Source organism: Arvicola amphibius, chromosome 3 (assembly GCF_903992535.2).
Source record: "Arvicola amphibius chromosome 3, mArvAmp1.2, whole genome shotgun sequence".
Lineage (NCBI taxonomy): Eukaryota > Metazoa > Chordata > Mammalia > Rodentia > Cricetidae > Arvicola > Arvicola amphibius.
This window is the reverse complement of record NC_052049.1, coordinates 128,340,203-128,358,235: the sequence shown is the minus strand read 5'-3', so window position 1 is coordinate 128,358,235 and position 18,033 is coordinate 128,340,203. Positions and strand designations below refer to the sequence as shown.

Below are 18,033 nucleotides of genomic sequence, written 5' to 3'. Positions count from 1 at the left end.
CACTCAGAGGCACGCTGGTCACTCAGAATCCCAAAGTTGACTCCTCCCCCAGGGAGGTGTCCATAAAGTCTAAATTGTCCTCATAGGATTGCATTGGCGAAGTTAGTCCTGGGAAACCCAAGAGTATGTTGGGCTTTCTAACAGAGCATGGGCAAGGGATTTCCTGCAGGAGGGCAGGTGATGACAGCACAGCAGCATTGGAGTGCTGCATTGCAGCTTCCCCATAGCTGCATAGATGGACCCATGGATGCATAGATGAACCCCATGGCTGCATATATGGATCCCATAGTTGCATAGATGGACCCCATGGCTGCATATATGGACCCCATAGTTGCATAGATGGACCCATGGATGCATAGGTGGATCCCATAGCTGCATAGATGGACCCCATGGCTGCATAGATGAACCCCATAGTTGCATAACCCCTTTGGTTACTATCTTAGTCACGGTTTTATTGCTGTGAAGAGACACCATGACCACAACAACTTTTATAAAAGATAGCATTTAGTTGGGACTGTTGCCATTGTCATCATGGCAGATGCAGGCAGACAAGAATCTGGAGAAGTTGAGAGTTCTGCCTCCAGATCAGGATCCACAGGCAGCAGGAAGACAAGACATTGTCAGGGCCTAGCCAGTAGAGAAAACTCAAAGGCAAATACAACTGATTCACTCTGCTCACTACTATATGCAAGAGAGGCCAGCAGCTGATGGACGTCATCTACCAGGGACAAAACTAGAACTTCTATGAAAGGGGACTCTGAGGATAGACGGGAAAAAGAGTCACACAGTAAGGCAAAGCACGAAAGAGATGAAGAGGACGCTTGAACCGAGCGCTCTTGCATGTATTTACTCTGTTTTTAAAAATAAAGGAAAAAAAGGTAGGGGCTGAGAAGATGGCTCAGTGGGTAAAGTGATCGCTGCTCAAGCATGAGGACCTGAGTTCAGATCCCCGCACACACATAAAAGTCAGGTGTGATGGAATCCTGTGATGTAATCTGTAACACTGGCTCAGGGGAGGTAGAGTTCACTGGCCGGCCCGCCTATCTGAACCTGTGAGCTCCAGGTTCAGCGAGAGACCTTGACTGAAAAACTAAAGTGTGAAGCCATACATGGTGGTGCAGACCTTTAATGCCATTGTGCAGGAAGGAGAGGCAGGTGGATCTCTGTGAGTTCAAGGATAACCTGTTCTATATGGTAAGTTTCAGGATGGCCAGGATTACGAAATAGGACCCTATCTCACAAAATAAGATAAATGAATAATAAAAACAGGGTGGAGAACAGCGGATGGAAGCCACCCAGTGTTGAATAGTTATGAGAGCCACACACGGAACTATTGCTGTCATGAGAAGGCGACCCTTACGGGGACATGGCTTAGGTATCCTTGTGTGTCTGTTTCCTCAGCCCCCAAGTGTGATTAGGGTTCTGTCTCTTTTCTGCCTGCCCCAGCAGATGTGGCCCGCCTTTCAGGAACATGTCTAGGGGACCGAGAACAGATCTGTGCAGCTTAGTCCCTGCTGTGTGAGGGTACCCCATCTTCCCTCATATCTGTTGGCGGACTTCCTAGGCCTGGGAAATCCCTTTCAGGTCTACATCTACCATGCCTTCCCAGCCACTGACGTAATAAAGACAAGTTCCTTCTTCAGGCCCCATCGTCCGGGTCCTCTCACTGGGCCCTGGCTCCATCTTTGATGGACTAAGCACCTGGGGGATTTGGAGAGCCCACCTGCCCCAGGGGCATGTAAATATGGAAAGCAGATTAAGTCTGTTTGTCAGGTGGAAATGTGTATGTTTTGTGTAGGGAGAAATGTTTGGAAAAGTTGAGACAGAGATAAATAACATTTGGGTTACTTTTGAAGGTTTGCTTTATTGTTACTATTATTGATCTGTGTTTGTGTTTCTGTGTATGTATATGGATGTCGTGTATTTGGGTGACCACAGGTGACAGAAGAGGCTATCAGATCCCATGGATGTAGAATTACATTCTGCTGTGATATGTTCAGTGAGGGTGCTGGGAACAAACTTAGGTCCTCTGCAAAAGGAGAAAGCACTTGGGCTTTTTTTTTGGTGGCGGGGGCGGGTTGTTAGTTTGTTTTCTGTTTTTGTTTGTTTGGTTTTTGTTTTGTTTGGGGTGTTTTGATGTAGTGTCTCACTATGCAGCCCAGGCTGGCCTAGAACTCACTGTGTGGACCAGGACCAGGCTTGCCTCAAATTCACAGAGATCTCCTGCCTCTACCTCCCATTCATTATTTTTTGGGATTAAAAAATTGTCCCACCACGCCCAGTTAGCAAGCACCAGTACCTGCTGAGCCATCTCTCCAGAGCCCTTGAGTTGCTTTTTATTCTTTACAAGAGGTTTTTAAACACCTTGAGTTACACAGTCATGAACTTCAGCTCACACAAGGCTAGGACAAAAATGTCTCCAGTTACTGTAACAAACGGCTTCTTTTTAACCCAAGGAGCTGATTCATTGTCTCAGATTTCTCACAGTGATACAAACAGAGCTGAAGTCATAAAGACAATGTGAGACCCTGTGTGTGTGTGGGGGGGGGGGGATGGGGCAGAACACTCCCTCTGCCATTATGTTCTCTGGCTTCAGCCTGTGATTGAACTAACCAACTGTTAGCTAGAACAGTGGTTCTCAACCTTCCTAATGCTGTGACCTTTAATACAGTTCCTTAAGGACGTTGTGGTGGCCCCCAAACATAAAATTATTTTCCTTGCTATCTCATAGCTGTAATATTGCTACTGTTATGAATCATAATATAAATATCTGTGCTTTCCATTGGTCTTAGGCGATCCCTGTGAAAAGGTCATTCAACCCAAAGAGATCTCAACCCACAGGTTGAGAACTGCTGAACGAGAGAGACAGGTTTTAATTTGATATTAATATATTTTGTGGCAAAGAGAACTTCATAGGAAAGAAGTAAGGATGAAGAAAAGGAGCTGTCTGGAGGGTTTGTGTCTGCTCTGCCAAGGAGGAAACATACGAAGAAGTTACTAGATGAGAGAAGGGGGGCTGGCCATGGAGGGGGTGAGGACAGGAGAGCAAAGTGACCGGAGAGAAAGGCTGTTTAATCAGTCAGCTCACAGTCAACTCCCCACCTCTGCTGGCAGGAATTCTCTCTTCTCTCCAGAAAGCCTGGCATTAGAGGGATGGATCCCTGGAGCTCATTGGTCAGCCAGTGTAGCTAAACTGGTGCACTTTGGGGTCAGTGAGCCACCCTGACTCAAAAAATAACGTGGAAAGCAATTGAGGAAGACACCCAACATGAACTTCTGGTCCCCGTCTACACACACAGACACACAGACACACAGACACACACCATGTATACATACTTATGCATTGTATACACATGCAAAATTGTTAAACAATTTTAGAAATGAAGGAATGGGATAGAGAAACCATGTGACTTAGGAGACTGCGGCAAATATGTTAAAGGGGAAAGCAAGGATGTTGGGCAGACAAAAGGGCATCTGAGCCCAGCCCTCAAGGATTCTGGTGTTTCCTGGTGAAGGGAAGGGCATCCAGGAAGAAGGAGCCATGTGCAAGGGCTCTCATGTGACCGGGGGACTGCTGCCACACTGACTCTGTCCAGAATAGGGCATGGGGTGGAATACCGCAACCTAAGTCCAGAAGAATGCTTTGGTTGCGACTACTTAAAATTGATGAATTGTTTCTGGAATTTTCCCATAGAACCCAAACAAACTGCATTGGACCATGAGTAACTGAAACTGTAGAAGGCAAGAGTAATAGATAAGGCAGCGAGCGATAAGGCAGAGATGTCCTGTTGTGGAAGCGTGTCATGTGTGAGAGAGGCTGTCAGCTGTCTATAGAGTCTGAGGGACAGTAAGTCCTTGGCATCATCTGGAAGTATCCCCAGAACCCGCAGGGCCCCACTCATACGCCCTCCTTCTGTCTCACAGTGTTCAGCCGAGTGTGGGGCTGGCGTGAGGACTCGCACAGTGGTGTGCATGACCAACCACGTCAGCAGCCTGCCTCTGGAAGGCTGCGGGAACAACAGGCCGGCAGAGACTACACCGTGTGACAACGGGCCCTGCACAGGCAAGGTGGAGTGGTTCTCCGGCAGCTGGAGTCAGGTGAGTGGCCAGAGCTGGGTACATCTTTGTAGGCCCCGGAGTCAGGGGAGCTGCCAGATTGGGGTCCATCTGTCTGTCCCTGGCAAGAGACAACATAGCAGAGGGATTAGAAACCAGCTTTAAATCTGACTGTGCTACTCGCTGCTGCCGTGACCCGGAAAAGCTGCCGTGTTCTTGGTGCCTCGTTCAGCCAACAGGTGCACCTACTGCGTGCTCGCCTAAGCACCTCGTTCAGCCCACAGGTACACCCACTATGTGCTCACTTAAGCGCCTCGTTCAGATAACAAGATTCAGTGTGCAGCCAGGCAGTGGTGACGCACGCCTTTAATCCCAGCACTCGGGAGGCAGAGGCAGGCGGATCTCTGAGTCCGAGGCCAGCCTGGTCTACAAAAGCTAGTTCCAGGACAGGCTCTAGAAACTACAGGGAAACCCTGTCTCGAAAAACCAAAAAAAAAAAAAAGATTCAGTGTACCCCTACTGTGTGCTCATTTAAGCACTTGAGCTACATCTGTGAGTAGTCCAGTACCAGGCATACAGTAGGTGCAGCCAGTGGCCATCCCTGCCTCATCGCTACCATGACTGAAGCTGGTTTTGTCAGTACTTGACAATGCCAGAAGCTTCCCTTTAAAAATCTAGAGACAGGGCCTGAGAGATAGCTCAGCAGGGAAAGCTCCTGTTGCACCAGCATGAGGACCCGTGCTTAGACTCCCCAGAATCCATGTGAAAGCCGAGCACGGTAGCACTCACGGTAGTGATCACCTGTAGTACTTCTCTGTTGAGATAGGAGACGGAGACAGAGGAATCCCCAGAGCCTTGCAGGCAGCCAGCCTGGACTACACAGAGCGAACAGCAAGATGCCCTGCCTCAAGGTAGAATGTGAGGACCAACATGCAAGCACCATGGTCCATGTTTGCCTGCACACGTACACATATATCATACACAAAGTTTTTTTTCAAGCTGTGAGTGTACATTATAAAGAGCAAATAATAAAGAAACTAAACTAACTTACAAATTGATGAGCTAGTTTCCCCTCCCTGTTCTAACACTGAACATGAACCCCTGAGGAGTATAGAGAGCCACCCCACTGACTGCCCTGTCACAGCCTGTACTCCACCCACCCTGGCACCGCCCAGGATTTGAGTTCTCAGCCCACTTAGCACCTGGCTCCCAGGGCTGGCTGATTCTTCAAGGCCTTTTTGGCTGAAGGTCATGATTTACACATTATCCAGACTCTAGCTCCATAGAGAATTTTTTTTAAGTAGCTTTAAAAACAGACCTTGGTCAAATTGGCTGGCTTTGCCCTGTAATGATACAGGCCCCTTGGAAAGCAAGTTGGCAGCAAAGGGCAGGAGGCAGAATATGCCCGTTTGTCTTTCCTCAGTCGCCCCACCGTGGGGGTCAGTGTTAAGGAACTGACTGGGCATGGTGGCACGTACCTTTAGTCCTGGCACTCTGAGAAAGAGGCAGGCCGATCTCTGTGAGTTCAGGGACAGCCTGGTTGACACAGCGAGTTCCTGGAGAACCAGGACTACATTTTGTCTTATAATAAAATTTTACAAAGGCAATTATCCAAAGAAAAAATACTTCTTCAACAGGAATGCTCATGACATTAGGATGTTCTCATTTGCCATTACCCAGGAAAATATCACATAACCATAGCAACAACAGGGATGATGAGACCCACCTGTAACCATAACAACAATCAAGCAAGGATGGTGAGACCCACCTGTAATCACAACACTCAAGAGTCTAAGGCAGGAAGATAGAAAATTCAAGGCCAGCCTAGTCTACACATGATGCTGTCTCAAAACACACACACATACACACACAGACATACACACACACACAATGGTCATTAGTTGGTCCTAGGTGCACATAATACAGTAGCCAATGAGAGAATATGAAAATGTAAAAACTGGGCTGGAGGGATGTTTGGGAGAAGACTCATCAGTCAGAAGCACTGTTGTTCTTGCCAAGACCTGAGTTCAGTTCCTTGTACACACATGGTGGATCACAACCATCATTAACTCCAGTTCCAGGGTCCGATACCCTCTTCTGGATCTGTGAGTATCAGGCACTCATATGGTACACATACATACATGTAGGTAAAACCCACATACACATAAATTAATATATGTATATCTGTGTGTATATATAGTCATATTCAGTTGGTAGAGAACGTGACTAACATGCATGAAGCCAGAGATTCAATCCTCAGCACTACACAAAATCAGACATGCTGTGCATGCCTGTAATCCCAGGACTTGGGAAGTAGAGGCAGAAAGATCAGAAGTTCAAGATCATCCTTGGCTACATGGGGAGTTCGAGGACAGCCTGAACTACATGACACCCTGTCTTGAAACGTGTGTGTGTGTGTGTGTGTGTGTGTGTGTGTACATATATATATACACTTTATAATGGATTGTTTTTATGGAGACAACATGGGGAAATGTTTTCTTTGATTTCCTTTAATGTTTTGATTGATAGAATCTGTAAAATTCAAAAGATTCAAAGGGAATAGGTTGAATTATTTCCAGTGCTAGTTTCGTGAGCGTCCCTGTTGGATGCCTGTGTAACTGAACTCAGCTCCAGTCTCGTGGGATTCCTGACTTGGTGAGGTTTTCACCTCCCTGAGTCTGTTTCCTTGTCTTAAGACACAGAGGACAATGGCACTCTCCTTGGGCTGTCAGGAGGTAGCCTACTTTTCCTGTAGCTGTAATAAACATTCTGACCAAAACCAAGCTGGGGAGGAAAGGGGCTCCTTTCATCCATGCTTCTGGGTCACAGGCCACCATTGAAGGAAGTGGGGCAGGGGCTCAAGCAGTAACTGCAGTAGAAACCTCAGAAGCCGGCAGCTTACTGGCTCCCTCAGGCACAGTCAGCACCACCCACAGTGGGCTGGGCCCTCCTACATGAACTAAACTCAAGAAAATGCCCACGGGCCAATCTGATGGAGTTGTGCCAGGTTGACAGTCAAGGTTGGCTGTCCCAGAGAGCTTAGGAGTCAGGTCACACAAGGTGTCGCCCATGGCTGGCAGTGGGGAAGCACTTGGTCAAAATTAGATCTCTTCTCTCTGTGTTTATTGCTTTTACCTGGCAGACATGCCATGCCTTTGTCCCTAACCATGCGCCAAGAAGCCATGCTTATGGCCCGCATTCACCCGGCAGACATGGGACAGTAAACTGGATTGGAGCAGATCTGCTAGTCATGGGACTGCCAGCTTGTGTGACCCAAGGTTGTTTCTAAGTCCAGATCCCAACTGATCACCAGCTACAGCACTGCCCCCTGGGAAGACACGCAGTGGTACAGTGGAAGAAGTGGGTGCTCCAGAGGGTACCATGAGCGGTGTGACAGCTGTCACCCCTACAGACACCATCATCACTGCCCCCCAGGTCACTGTCACTCACAGGCAGAAATGGACCCATCCTTGGGTTGTCATTCCATGTCCTTGAGAACCCACTGGGCCCTAGGCCCATCTTCTCTGACACTTGTTGCTGCTGCGGTCCCAGAGACAGGGCTGCAGTGCGGGTCTGGTCTCGGTTGCACCGGGACACTGTCCCGCCACTGACACAGACCAATGTCCGTGTCTCCTCTTCATCTCTCTCTGTTTTATTCTTTTTAGACAAGTTCTCTCTCTAATCCTACAGCTCACTAGTTGTCTAACCTGGCTGACCAGCAAGACTCCATCCAGGATTCTCCTTGTCTCTGCCTCCCAGCACACACTAAAGCACTAAAAGTCACACAGGGCCTTTCCGTGGGTGCTAGGAATCTGAACTCATGTCTTCTCACTTGGGCAGCAAACATTTTACCCACTGAACTGTCCCTCCGGCCCCTATATTCCTCATCAGCAATGGACTTTACCAGGGCTGCGCCAACTTCTCTTCTTGTATCCTCTGTCTTGCTTGCTCTTTTTCATGTGCCCTGCTGGAAGAATTGAGGACGTCCCTCCAGGAGCGTGGTCTTCTTCCCCTTTGCATGATATGACATCTGTCTGTCTCTGCTTCTTCTCCAGTGTTCCGTTGAGTGTGGCAGCGGGACACAGCAGAGGGAGGTGATCTGTGTTAGGAAGAATGCAGACATCTTTGAAGTGCTAGACCCTTATGAATGTTCATTCCTGGAGAAGCCTCCGAGCCAGCAGGCCTGCCACCTCAAGCCTTGTGGAGCTAAATGGTTTAGCACAGAATGGAGCATGGTAAGTCACCATCATCCATAGATGGCTCCAGGCAGGGTCCCGGGGCCAACCCAAGAAGAGACGCTAGATCCTCTGTGGCATCTACTCTAGGAAGTCACAATGAGAGGTCCCTGTTCAGTCGGGGATCCCCAAAACTTGTAGATTTGTGTTTCTACAGAAACGTGTTCATAATACATGTGATTCTTGAGCTTTGGGGTGTATCTGGCGGTCTTGCTAGAAAAGACCAGTTCTGGACCCCTCCTGGTTAAGAAATGTGTGTGTTTAACAAGCAGGATGCAGTTTGGGCTGCAGTTTGACAAACGTTGCTGCAGAAAATGGTGGTTGAAGGGACTGTAAGAGAATGTTAAATGTACTACACTGTAAGCTAGCCCAGCAGCAAGTCCTGCAACCCACCCCTGGGGAGGTAGAGACAGGAGGATCCCTGGGACTCACAGCCAGACAGGTTACCTGAACAATAAGCTTCAGACTCAGTGAGAGATCCTGTCTTAAAAGTAAAGTGGAGAGCTAGGCACAGTGGTAGCGCATGCCTTTGATCCCAGCACTTGGGAGGCAGAGGCAGGTGGATCTCTGTGAGTGAGTTCCAGGCCAGCCAAGGCTACACAGAGAAACCCTGTCTTGAAGAAAATTTGTTGTAATTTTTAAAAGTTAAAAATAAGCAAGCATAAGACAATGGAAGGGGGACCTGTGGGTTTAAATTTAGAATCATAAAAATATCAGTTAATTTCCAAGTATGACGGAGATATGGATCCTGAGATTTTTATTATTGTTATTTTTAAAGTTTTGCTTATTTTAATCTCATGTAAATGAGTGTTTTCCCTCCATGTATGTCTGTGCACCACCTGTATGTAGCACCCACAGCAGAGGGCATCAGATCTCCTGGGACCGTAGTCACCAGTGTTTGTGAGCTGCCATGTGGGTGCTGGGAATTGAACCCAGGTCCTCTGGAAGAGCAATCAGTGCTCTTAACCTTTGAGCCATCTCTCCAGCCTCCTGTTTTGTTTAGTTTTTTTTATTTCTCATCTGAAAATGTCCTACACTTACACACTGATTTATATCTATCCATTTCTGCTTCCCTCCAACGTGATCCTTTTTTCTTTTTCTTTTTCTTTTTTTTTGTCTTTTTGGTTTTTTGTTTGTTTGTTTGTTTGTTTGTTTGTTTGTTTTAGGAGACAGGGTTTCTCTATAGCTTTGGAGCCTGTCCTGGCACTCACTCTGTAGACCAGACTGGCCTCAAACTCACAGAGATCCGCCTGCCTCTGCCTTCCCCCCCGCCCAGTGCTGGAATAAAGGCGTGCGCCACCACCGCCCGGCCGAAAATCTGTTTTTAAAATAGATAAAATTCATCAAAATTTTTAAAATGGGACTAGAATCACTATATAGATTTGAAAATAATAAGATGCATCTATGGGACATGTTCCAGGCTCCTTTTTTGGAGCCATAAATTAGAATATTATGGACGTTGTGACAGGAGTCCAGAATTCGCTCAGAACACCTCAAGGAGTAGGAGTGGGAGGGAGACAGACAAGACAAGGAGTCCGACCTACTGGGTACTGGAACTGGTCAGCAAGCTTGCAGGGGTGTATTTTAGTGCTCAATTTCCCTTTTTGGAGATGTTTGCATTTCCCCCTGATATTCCACTCTGGCGTGACGATCCAAGAGCCTGCTGAGAAGACTGATTTATTGTCCTTCTTTTTGCCACACAGTGCTCCAAGAGCTGTCAGGGTGGATTCCGGGTCCGGGAAGTGCGGTGTCTGTCAGATGACATGACCCCTGGTAGCCTCTGCGACCCCCAGTTGAAACCAGAAGAGAGAGAATCCTGTAACCCTCAGGACTGTGTCCCTGAAGTTGGTGAGTTTGGGGTTCCCATCTGGGAGAAAAGAGAAAGGGGCCCTCTCTAGCTCTATCAAGTTATCCAGGATAAAAATGGCTTAGCCAGTTCTCTGTGACCTTGCGCACAGCCATGGTGGAGGTCCTGGGGTGCTTGGGATATTATAATTTCACACTACAACTGGGATTTCCTCGGAGTTTCATAATGCGAGCTCTTGGCCTTGACATTTTAGCAGCTTTATCTTTGACAGTGTCATCTTGAGACACATCAGAGGTCATCAAAATTTTGTTTATATACTCCATTTTGTTAATCTTATAATTTCCTTTTCTCCCCCATTATTGGGTTTTATATTGGAAGTGATATACACCTGCCCCCTTGGAAAGATACCATAGCTAAATCTAGAAGACCAAACCAGAGCAGTTTTTGAAGAAAAATCACAGCTGGGACTCAGTGTCAGAAAGCTTGCCTGCCACGCATAAAGCCCTGGGCTTGATCCCAGCACCACAGAAACCAGGTGTGGCGGCAAGTGCCTGTGGTTCCAGCCCTCCAGGGTAGAGGCAGGAGAATCAGAAGATCAAGGTCATCCTCTCCTACTACCAAGTTCAAGGCACACATAAAACCCTGTTTCAGAAACAAAACCCCTCTCACATCTTATTAGTGAGAGATCTTTGACATGCATGTCCTGGCTGAGGAGACATGGGCTACGTACACGGACTGGTATGGCAACCACTCCTTGCTTTGAAACCTACACAGTCCATTCCAAGGATCTGGCCATTTTAACCGTCTTTAATTACCCATGTGTGTGTGCCTGAGACAACTTTCCTTTTTGATGTTGTATTTTGTAAAAAGCAATGCAAGGAACAATTGACGATCCGAATTTAAATCACTTCAAGTGTGTGGTGTTACCAAGGCAAACAGATATATAGCTTGGGTACATGGCCCAGCCATGGATCTATCCAGATTTCTTCTGAGTCCTCCTGCCTGCAGTCCTCTCTACTGATCATAACTCACTTTCCTAAGATGTGCTTCAAGTATTTTCCCACATCTCGTCTTCCGTTTTTCTTTTTTCTTTCTTTTTTTTTTTTTTTTTTTTGGGTTTTTCAAGACAGGGTTTCTCTGTGGCTTTGGAGCCTGTCCTGGAACTAGCTCTTGTAGACCAGGCTGGTCTCGAACTCTCAGAGATCCGCCTGCCTCTGCCTCCCAAGTGCTGGGATTAAAGGCGTGTGCCACCACCGCCCGGCTCGTCTTCCGTTTTTCTGTATTCACTTTAAGGCAGAGCCTCTTGGCCTGTGCCTGGCTGTGTAGGCTAGGCTGGCCATCCGACAGACTTCCGAGATCCCGTGTCTCATCCTCCCGACACCAGGATTACAGGCATGCACTACATGCCCAGTTCTTCCATGTGAGTCCTGGGTATTAAAGCCAGGTCCTCAGGCTTCCACAGTAACCACGAGCTCCCCAGCACTCAAGTGATGGTAATCAAAATCCATACAGGATTTTTTAATTGGATATATCGAATATGAGTTGGATATATCAAATTATTTATAAGGCTATGTCAAATTGTTTATATCGAATAAGAGCAAAGGATAGCCAGGGAAATTTTGAGGATGAGTGGTGTTGGGAGACTTACCCTGCCACGAGTCAAGGCATGTTGGCACAGGGAGAGAAGAATAAGATAAAAGTATAAAAGTCCCCAGATGAACCGAAGATGCTTGCTATGTGATAGGGTCAGCATATGAGTCTGGGGAAAGGATACGCCGTTTAACAAATGGTAATGAAACAGTTTGTGTATTCTCATGTATATGGAGAAACAGTCAAACTGAATCCCTGCCTCTCAACACACACACACACACACACACAAATGCTACCATCACCATCACCGGTTCCTAGTGAGCTAGGGAAATAAATGTAATCAGAAAATTTAAACTTTAAAAAAAAGACTTTGAAGAAAAACAAATTTCTTTTGGAGTAAGGAAAAATTTCTTAAGCAAAAACCCCAGAGCAAAAAGCACAAGGGAAATACTAGAATTCCAATAATGTTAAAATGTCAAGTGTCTGCTTATCACGTGACCTCATAAAGAAAGCACCAGGAAGAGCTAGGAGCCAGAGAAGATACTTGCAACACAGGAACCAGTAAAGTTTTGGATCCTGAGTCCAATAGCAAAAAGAGTTGCTCCCTGCAAAGGGAACCTGAACAGGAACACCGCTACAGTGTGTGCCACCTGACCCCAGGATTGCTTTGCACCCACTAGACAGAAGAAAATAGAGCATGGGGTGGGGACAGATCTGCTGATCCGGGGGTGTACTTCTGCTAGTAGGGTGCTTGCCTAGCATGCACAGCATCCTGGGATTGATCTCCAGCACAGCATAAAACAGCTATGATAGCACACACCTGGGATCACCCACAGACATTGGAGCTGAAGGCAGGAGGATCAGGTCACTGTCACCCTCCAGTACTAGGGCCAGCTGAGGGTACGTGAGACCCCATCTTCTTCCCATCCTCCTGTCAAAAAAATAATTGAATTCTGCTCTTCTTCCAAGAGAAATAGAAATAGCTCCACATAGTTTGGAAGGCAGCCATCACATCTAGTAAGACTGTATGTGTCTTAAAACCCGGAAAGAAGACTTTCAAAAATGCTTAAACGATCATTATTTATAACTGGAAAAAATGGAAACAATGTCTACCAATGGAAAATGGATAAGTTATATATTTATGTGGATATATCCTCCCCAATAATAAAAATGAATGCACAAATTCACTGTCAAACAAGTGGCCAGGAACTATGTGTAAAGTCTACAGTTTCTTAAGTTTAGTCCACACAGCAGTTATGGACACCGTCGCGCACAGCTCAGGTATGAGGAAAGGTTCGGAGGCTGGGGATGTGGCTCCGTGGGGAAAATGCCTGCTGCGCAAGCGTGAGGACCTGAGTTCAAATCCCCAGCACCCACATGAATGCTGGGTGCAGTGGCACGTGCCTGTCACCCCAGCTCTGAGGAGGTAGAGATGGAAGGCTCCCTGGGGCCTGATGGCCAGCCTGTCTATCCAGTCGGTGAAGTCCTGGCTCAGTGACCAGATCACTAGGTGAAGGAGGAAGAACTGTGAGACCATACCCATGAATAGCCAAGGAACTGCACATGGGTATTCTTGGTGGCTGGGGAAGGAGTCTCTTTCTTAGTTGCTGTACCTACTGTAAGTTGCCTGTGCTCTGGTAAATAACCCCACACAGATGCCCATGCAAGAAGCACCAGTTAAACTTATTTTAACACGACATTAAAATGGGCCAATTTCAGGTACTCCCCCACGATCATTTTCTACTTTCTCCTTACAATTTATGGGAAAAATCCCTCAAAACCAGCGTTCACCATCCCAGTGCCACCTCTTCATCATGATTGCTACTTTATTATTATTTGTTTGAGACAGCATCTCACTATGCTTCCCTAGCTGGCCTCGAACTCCTGGTCCTCCTGCTTCAGCCTCCCAAGTGCCGGGATTACAGACATGCCCACTGTCCTTGAATATTCTTTTTTTTTTTTTTTTTTTTTTTTGGTTTTTCGAGACAGGGTTTCTCTGCGGCTTTGGAGCCTGTCCTGGAACTAGCTCTTGTAGACCAGGCTGGTCTCGAACTCACAGAGATCCGCCTGCCTCTGCCTCCCGAGTGCTGGGATTAAAGGCGTGCGCCACCACCGCCCGGCTATCCTTGAATATTCTTGAAGACATATTCCATTTCTCTCTCTCTCTCTCTCTCTCTCTCTCTCCCTGAAGGGAAGCAAAAATCATCAGATAGTTTCTTCAATTGCTCTTCAACTTATTTTTCAAATATCTTTTTTCTTTATTATTGTTTGACAAGCTCATATACATGTGCATTCTGTGGGGGTCATTTTCACCCCCTCATCACCCCCTTTCACCCTCTTCCCACTTCTACAGAGCCCTAACAAGTCCCCTCCTGGACATCCCTGACATCCTACTCTGGTCTCTGCATGTGCTCACTCAGGCTCCCACAGACACATAGGACCCAGAGGAAGCTCTGCGTCCCCCACCCTTTCTCTTCTCTTCCCACTGGTCCTGGCTGCCTCTTGGGCTCAGGAATCTCTGTTCTCTTCCATCATAGATGAAAACTGCAAGGACAAGTACTACAACTGCAATGTGGTGGGCCAGGCGCGCCTCTGTGTCTACACCTACTACAAGACCGCCTGCTGTGCCTCCTGCACCCGCGTGGCCAACAGACACACAGGCTTCCTGGGAAGCCCATGACACTCCTGCTCCCCTGCAGCTGCAAGCAGTGCCCCTGGCGGGCTGGTGCTCCGCCAGGGACCCCCACTCTCACCTTCATAAAGTGTACCACCTGGGACCCAGGATGCTAGAACGCCCTTTGAGCATCACTCTGTCCTGTTGACGCCCTTCCTTGGGAACTGGCACCTGCTAATGGGGCCTACCAAAACCCAAGCAGTCACGTGCATGCAGCTCTCATCCCAACTTCAGGCTTGCTGTTGTCCAAGTCAGCAACTGGACCGCTGACCCAGCACGGCCTCCTTCCTGGTGCTACTGGCCTGTCCAGAATTAGCACCCCTCTGGAAAGTCAAGAGAGGCGAGCACCCCATCCTACGTCACCAACAAACCTTACTGAGACCTGTGCATCCCTGTTACCTCAGCCAGCCGTGCCTGTCACCATTCTTAAAGACAGTAGACTGTTTCCTGCCTCAGGACAGAGGTATCCCGCAGCAGAGTGCTTTCTTGTTTAGCAGGTTCATACATTCTCAGACCTTAGCTCACTGGAGGCCATGGTGTCCCAGAACGGGAAGCAGGGGTTGAATAAGTGCTCCTCCTTGACAAGGAACTGAGGCTCAACTCAGATAACTGAGCTGGCCATTTTGTGGCAGGGCTGAGTGCCTACCTCAGATGGCTGAGCGTAATCTCACCCCACAGCGCCTCCAGTGACCAGCCTAGGGCCTGTCCACTGGCCTATAGTCTGAAGAATGACCGGGGCTTCCTATCGGACCAGGGGGTTGAGTTGTATTTTATGAATGGAGCCCAAGCTTCTGAAGCCCTTCCTCTGTCCCCAAGTGCTGCCTCAACCAAGTATTTAGTCCTTTCAAGATGTCTGCACCCCTGTTCCCCTTCCCTAAGGCGCAGCTCCTGCTGACAGGACTCTGTGGTGTTTGCTAAGTTCCATCCTCAACAGAACTTTCCCACAAGACAAGAAAGCCACAGGGAAGGCAAGAAGGTGGCCAGGGATTTTCTGGGGCACTCTGGAGCTGGAACAAATTCTAAAATCCCACAAGCTTTAGTTCTGCCATCTCTTCTGGGTTCTCTGTGGCGTACCCCCTGCTGGAAAGCCAAGCCAGTAGTATCAGGAAATCTCCACGTTGCAATAGGAGGAGTCTTATTTGGGCCTTGTGGGTTGTGTGGTAGTCTCACATCCTTCCCTACTCTCCCCCTTCCCTCCCCTCCCCTCTTCCCCTGTGATTCATGACTCTTACTTCCCACAAGACTTGACCATCAAGATCAGTTTTAATGATGCGGGTCTTGGAAAAGGAGCTCCGAAGTCCTCCCCATCTTCGCTGACATGCTTTAGCCGACTGTAATTCCAGAGGCCCCAGGCCTGAAGGGACTCAGTGCATATTGAAAGGTGAACCATATCTGGAGGTCGGGGGAGACAATTAAGAGGAATATTCTTTTCTTAAAAATTGTAAACTTACAGAAATTCTCTTATTTCGGGTCCTGGGCATGTTTCTCTTAAAGCAGGCATGTACCATAGCACAGGGTCCCTCCATGAGCTCATTACCTGCCCCAGCCAGCATGGCAATCATTCTCAGCCATGGGAATAATGTCGCCTGTCTGGTCTGACTCACTCTGTCAGGATCACTGACTTTGGTCTTCTGTGAGCATCTCCAGCATCTCTCTCTGCTTGGGAAGCCAGGCACCGCGTCCATCCGCAGCGCCACCTCTCCTCGTGTTCATATGGCATGTAGACACACAGCCCAGCAGAGACTGTGCCACCCGTGCTAAGCACGAGGAGAAGCCGATGCACACGCGGTTTCTGTCCCATTTCCTCCCTGCTTCTCTCACCGCATGCTTTTGCCTGTCCCAGGTAACCTTTCCTTCATGCAGCCATTGTCACCTTGCTGGACAAGCCAGTCATCTGAAGAATTCACTGGAAGGTGTTTGTGTGCTTGCCACAGGGTAAGGCCTGCAAGATCTGTTGGTTAATGCAAAGCCTGGCATTAGCTCCCATGAAGGAAAATGTACTAGCATCTGAAGCCACCCAGCGTCAGGCTAACAGGGACTAAAGACCTTCTCTGTGGAGAGTGGGCCTCTTGGTCCTTCCAGCTCGCAAATTCTCAGGGCTGGGCTGGGTTGACGATGACTTTGTCTATCCTGTGTCTCAGGCATCACCTCAGAGTTCTTATAGGAAGGACAGTGATCCTCCTGTAGAATGAGGATGATCAGAGCAAAGGGGGCAGGCCCCGGTCTTCAGGCAAAGAAAAGAAACACCTCTCCTGAGTTCAGAGGAATTTCCCAGAAAAATGACCTCCGGAGGTCAGTCCCCTTTAAAAGGTTATGGATTTCTAGAATGGGGTCGATTAACCTCTTTGTTGTAGAAGCCAATCTTGCAAATATGTCCTGGTTTCTTCCATTATCTGCATGGCTTTCTCCCTTCCATAGTGTGTGCAGCGGGGTCCTGGGAATCCCCAGTGATCACCAGGGAGGGGATACCAGTCCCTGAAGATGATCCTTTATCTGCCATCACTTCTCGGGTCACTTCACATCCCCTTCATTGACTGTGACGTGGAATTGAAACATATTACACTGATTTCCCGTCCCCCACCCCGTGTGCCAGAGGCCACATCCCCAGCCCTGAGTGAAAAACTAGATAAATTAAAGCTTCTGTGTAGTCTTTCCCAACAAACATCAACAAAGCCCCAAATTAAAAGCCTGTGCTGATTCTCTTCCACTCCCTGGAAAAAGAACCTTCCTTGCAGCCCCTGTAGAATTTCAGTTCACCTTTCAGGGTCTGCAGGAAATATGCTACCCAACCACTAGAGAGAGCAGTTCTCTTCTCGTAAACCATGCTCATCCTGTTAAGAAGCCAGAGGAGTTCTGCTCAGCATCTCTCAGTGGCTCAGGGAGGGAGTTCTCATAACTGCCCCAGCTGCTCCTTCACATTACTTCTTCTCAGCCCAGGATTTCTGTGTTTTATCTTCCCGCCTTGCTTTTAGTACGTTCCATCTGTTTGTTCTCTAAGCGTTTACACCCAACACTCTCTCTGTAAAGGTAGATTTCTAGAGGGCTGGAAAATGGAAGATGCTAGCTCAACTTGTTGTGTGGTGTGGAGAGTTCTAGATACTGCTAACACCTGCCCAAGATCGTCTCCTCGTCTTAATTAATAGCTGTCTTAGAGTTGGCCTATTAGTTTTCCCATATGAGGAACAAAATGAAAGACTACATTACAACAGGGTGATTACATTATAACAGGTGTCAGCCCCGCAGGGGGAGACCAGCGTCTGATCCTTGACAGATAAAACATTGTGTGTGTAACCTGGATGTCTTAGAAGAAAACTGGCCAATACCCTGGCCTTGGAGAGCCAAGAGCCAGGGCAAGAAGAGTCTGAAAGATTTATGAAGGAAATTTAAAAAAAAAAAGAAGAAGAAGTAAAGAGAAAGCCCAGACCTCACAGTTCCCTGGAAAGCGGCTGAAGTCCGACCTTTGGATTAAAAGAATAACTGTACAGTTGAAAACTGACGGAAAGGGAAGAACTTCAGCTAAGATCAAAGAGAGTCAGGAAAGTGGGGAGGAAGCATCAAGATGTAGCTGACTCCGGACTAGCGAGTTAGCTCAGTTGACAAAGTGCTCAGACAAAGACTGAGCCCAGGTCTCAGGACCCACATACAAAAAGCCAGATGTGATGTGCTCGCTT

General features: G+C 47.8%; 1 protein-coding gene across 1 annotated transcript in view; it reads left to right on the top strand.

Annotated features, from left to right (window-relative positions):
* The window catches only part of Thsd4 (thrombospondin type 1 domain containing 4), a 573,246-nt gene extending 556,889 nt beyond the window's left edge, over nucleotides 1–16,357 (top strand). Inside the window, exons 15-18 of the mRNA XM_038322684.1 lie at nucleotides 3,925–4,098; nucleotides 8,112–8,291; nucleotides 9,995–10,139; nucleotides 14,226–16,357. Coding sequence (XP_038178612.1) covers nucleotides 3,925–4,098; nucleotides 8,112–8,291; nucleotides 9,995–10,139; nucleotides 14,226–14,368 — 642 coding nt within the window. The 3' untranslated portion in view covers nucleotides 14,369–16,357. The remainder of the gene's footprint in view (nucleotides 1–3,924; nucleotides 4,099–8,111; nucleotides 8,292–9,994; nucleotides 10,140–14,225) is intronic.
* The last annotated feature ends 1,676 nt before the right edge of the window (nucleotides 16,358–18,033 follow it).